The sequence below is a fragment of the Nematolebias whitei genome, chromosome 21 (genome assembly GCF_014905685.2).
Source record: "Nematolebias whitei isolate Nwh7 chromosome 21, NemWhi1, whole genome shotgun sequence".
Taxonomy (NCBI): Eukaryota; Metazoa; Chordata; class Actinopteri; order Cyprinodontiformes; family Rivulidae; genus Nematolebias; species Nematolebias whitei.
This window is the reverse complement of record NC_056518.1, coordinates 31078004-31081981: the sequence shown is the minus strand read 5'-3', so window position 1 is coordinate 31081981 and position 3978 is coordinate 31078004. Positions and strand designations below refer to the sequence as shown.

General features: G+C 43.4%; 1 protein-coding gene across 1 annotated transcript in view; it reads right to left on the bottom strand.

Annotated features, from left to right (window-relative positions):
• Window positions 1–3978, bottom strand: part of LOC119427239 (nesprin-2) — a 33754-nt gene that overhangs the window by 28098 nt on the left and 1678 nt on the right. Inside the window, exons 3-5 of the mRNA XM_037694820.1 lie at window positions 3517–3672; window positions 2195–2353; window positions 932–1098 (exon numbers count right to left, since the gene is read on the bottom strand). Coding sequence (XP_037550748.1) covers window positions 932–1098; window positions 2195–2353; window positions 3517–3672 — 482 coding nt within the window. The remainder of the gene's footprint in view (window positions 1–931; window positions 1099–2194; window positions 2354–3516; window positions 3673–3978) is intronic.

Here is a 3978-nt window from a genome sequence, read left to right as displayed (position 1 = left end):
TCAATCTGCAGTTCAGATACCACCAGTGGTTCTCAATCTGCAGTTCAGATACCACCAGTGGTCCTCAATCTGAAGTACAGGTACCACCAGTTGTCCTCAATCTGTAGTACAGGTACCACCAGTGGTCATCAATCTGCAGTACAAGTACCACCAGTGGTCCTCAGTCTGTAGTACAGGTATCACCAGTTGTCCTCAATCTGCAGTACAGGTATCACCAGTGGTCATCAATCTGCAGTACAGGTACCACCAGTGGTTCTCAATCTGCAGTACAGATACCACCAGTGGTCCTCAATCTGCAGTACAAGTACCACCAGTGGTCCTCAGTCTGCAGTACAGGTGTCACCAGTTGTCCTCAATCTGCAGTACAGGTATCACCAGTGGTCATCAATCTGCAGTACAAGTACCACCAGTGGTCCTCAATCTGCAGAACAAGTACCACCAGTGGTCCTCAATCTGCAGTACAAGTACCATTTTTTTTTCATTTTGTACCATTAGGTACAAAACGATGTGCCTCACACAAAAAGGTGATCACTTTGTAAGAAATGGCAAATGCTATCTATGGTTGTTTGAATGAAACTTGTGAACACTACATGAAGTAGTTATTGAGCAGCACCAGTTAGCAGCACCCATTATCAAAGGTGTTGTGATGAAGCTTAAAAGGTCAGAGACACAGAGCTCCTCTCATGCGAGCAAACTGCTGCACTCTGGGGTAAAGAGCAGGAAAAGCTTTAAAATGTGATTCTAATCCAGAATTTCATAAAGAAATCTCAGTTGTGTGTCCAGCTGTTCACTGCCAAACCAACATTACTGTCTCAGGTGGATTGTAAGACGACCTTTAAAAACATCAGCTAAAGGGTGAATCTGATCCAATCCAACCTCTGCAGACCCTGACCCTCCACCATCCTCTCAGCCTGGCCCTGCCTGGTCCTACCTGGCCTCGATGTGGTCAAACAGATGCTGCCAGCGGTCGTTGACGTCCTTCAGCTTGCCGTTGACCTCAGCTTCTTTGGTCTTGTTGCTGGCTGTGATGAGTTGTTCCCCGAGCTGTTTCAGGTGGGTCTTGTTCTCACTGAACAGGTTCATCTCCTCCATACAGTCCTAATTATGACACAAGTAAAAAAACGGAATAAATTATTCAAACTTTAAATCACTTTGTTTCAGATTTCATTGGAAGGATTTCCAGTCGTCCTTCACTGCTGTGCTTGAATCATTGAGATGTAAAACGGCTCATTAACGCCTGGATGGACCCATTTGTCCTCTCAAGATTTTTTTTAAAGAACACACTGCACATCATGTCTCAATAGATGAATGTTTGCTTCTATGACTGGACATAAAATTAAAAAACACACAAAAAAAAACCCAGCCAAATTCTAAATAAAAACTCTGGAAGACCATCAGAAAGCCTGAACTACTGATCAAAACCCCTTTAACTGATTCCAGCCTGGCTGCACGAGACATAAACAAATACAGGAATGACAACTGGAGTATCATTTTAGACCAGTTCAGTGAACTTGGCTCATTAAAATTAAATAAATACATTAAAACTTAATATGTAAACATTTCTGGGTTTCCTGATGACTGGGACAGAGGTAGAATCTTTTCTCTGAACTGTGGTGTGACAAAACAAGATTTAAGTATGGAAAGTCAATTATGTATTTATTGTTTCATTTTCATATTAAATGCCCTTCAAGCACAGAACTGTACATTTCACTAGTTAAACCAACATTCATTCTAATAACTATTGCATGCCCACAACTAGTAACACTTTGTACCATCAACTGGTAACATTTTATACTAGTGACCTTTTATGCCAACTGGTATTAACAGTTAATACAGTTACACAAACAACTGGTAACACTTTTATACCAACTAGTCAGAGTAGGAGTTCCACTGGTCAGCCAAAGCGGTGCACTCGTAGCACAACACCTCAACTAGTCAGCTTTAGTCAGACAAATGGACCAAACTAGAAGACAGCTGTGTTGGACAAATTAACCAGTAGCAGTCAACAGCCCTCCCATCTTAACAGTTTCTGGCTTTGAGTTATTCAGCGACTGGTGAATGTGCTGCTGATGGACTAGTTGAAGTGTTAAGTGGAGCAGTTAACCAGTTAACCGTCTCATCATACAGACAGGTGTCCCATACCAGGACACATTAGTCCACCTCCTGTGACGCGTTCTTATTCTTAGATTCTCACCTTCTTCAGTTTTTCCACCATCTCCTCGATGTTCAGCTCAGAGTTGTGCTCCACTTTCTTCTCCATCTGTGTGAGCCAATCACAAAGCTCCTTGTTCTTGTCATTGAAGATGATCCAAGCGTTGAGACGGTCTGCAATCTCCTGTTTCCTCAGAGACACCTGACACAAAGAGGATCGGAAGAAACTTGGTTCAAACTTGGGGCTGGTTCTAGAAGACATGGACTTCCCATCCCAATGTTCTCTTGAAAACTATCACAGCGTTGTTCTGGTTTGGACTGTTGCAGCGCAAACAGACAACAAAGAGACAGATCTACTGAAAAAGTTTATATCCAGTATAAATAGAAACAAAAAAGAAAATGTATAAATGTATTTAGTCTGACAACTCCTTGGCAAAAACAATTAAAAAATTTTTTTTAAAAAGTTTAATTTTTTTTGGTTGCATGAAAAAAAGTACAGCAAGCAACCCACCACTTCCAGTGGTTCCCAACCCTAGTCCCTGAGGAACACCATCATGTATGTTTCAGTTGTTTCCTGCTCCAACACGCCTGATTCAGTTATTTAATTACTTCCTCAAGTTTTGCAGAAGCTCGTTAATCACCCATTCATTCAAATCAGGCGAGTCAAATCAGGGAAACAAGTAAAACATGAAGGACGGTGTCCCTCAAGGACCAGTGTTGGGCACCACTGAGTTAGACTGACCACATAACTGTCTTCTTCAGTTTCTTTCAGTCATCTCTTTTAAACAGCTTATTTTTAGATCTGATCTTCATATTTTGTACACTTTTCTCAGTTTTTAAACAACAAGCAGCATCTAACACCAACAAATGTCAGGATTTTGCCTGGTAGCATTTCATCTTTAGGGAAAATTTAAATTAAAAACTAATATACAGCAGTCAAACTGGGTTCTGTTTGAAAGGTTTTGCAGATTCATCTAAAGACACGATTTTTGAGACAAGTAGCTTGAAAACAAGAGCCAAAAAGCTGCAGCTGAAGGTTGACTCTTGGCTAAAAGTTTGGTGATTTAGGCAGAACTCTTCAGTCGGGTGGCGTTTTATGCTCGTATCAGGAAGTGATCGAACCAACTGTACCTTTAAGAAATTATAGACAAGTGTTGTTCAAAAAGATGACTAACAATCAGCAGAAAGTTCTGTTTGGCTGCCTGGAGACCAAACACCAAGAGTAGAAGACTGAATCAGGACTTTTGCACTTTTGCTTTCCGTTCATGTAAAAGTTTTGAACAGAATCGCTCTTTCTCCTGAAGCATCACACATCTGTCCTCCCATCTGTTCCCACAATGCCCCTCACCTCCCCCCTCAGGTCACCTTGAAGCAGAGCTCCTCCCACTGGCAGTGCAGGTGCTCCACCTGCTCCTGCAGCAGCAGCACGTCGTCTGTGATGATGTACCGGGTCAGATCCGCCTTCATGGTGCTCAGCTCCGTCAGGCTTTCAACCCAGTCCTCCAGGGAGTCCTCGTTCTCCTGCATACCACAACACACACAGAGCGTCAGAGACCCTCCTCCACAGACTGCCACCGTCTGTCTGCTGATTCTCCCCGCCCAGAGAAAGGATTATGGACTACAAGCTGCAGACTGGGCCGGGCCAAGCCGGGTTGGGCTGGGGGAGGGCTGGCTGCTGGGGGGGAGGGGAGGACGGGTCAAGAGTGGAGAAGCTGCCTTTCAAACAACACTTAACCCAGAACTGACCAAAGAGGTCAACTCAACGCTACACCCACAAGCTACCACCAAAACCAGGACCAGAAACCACAAGCTGCCACCAGATCCAGG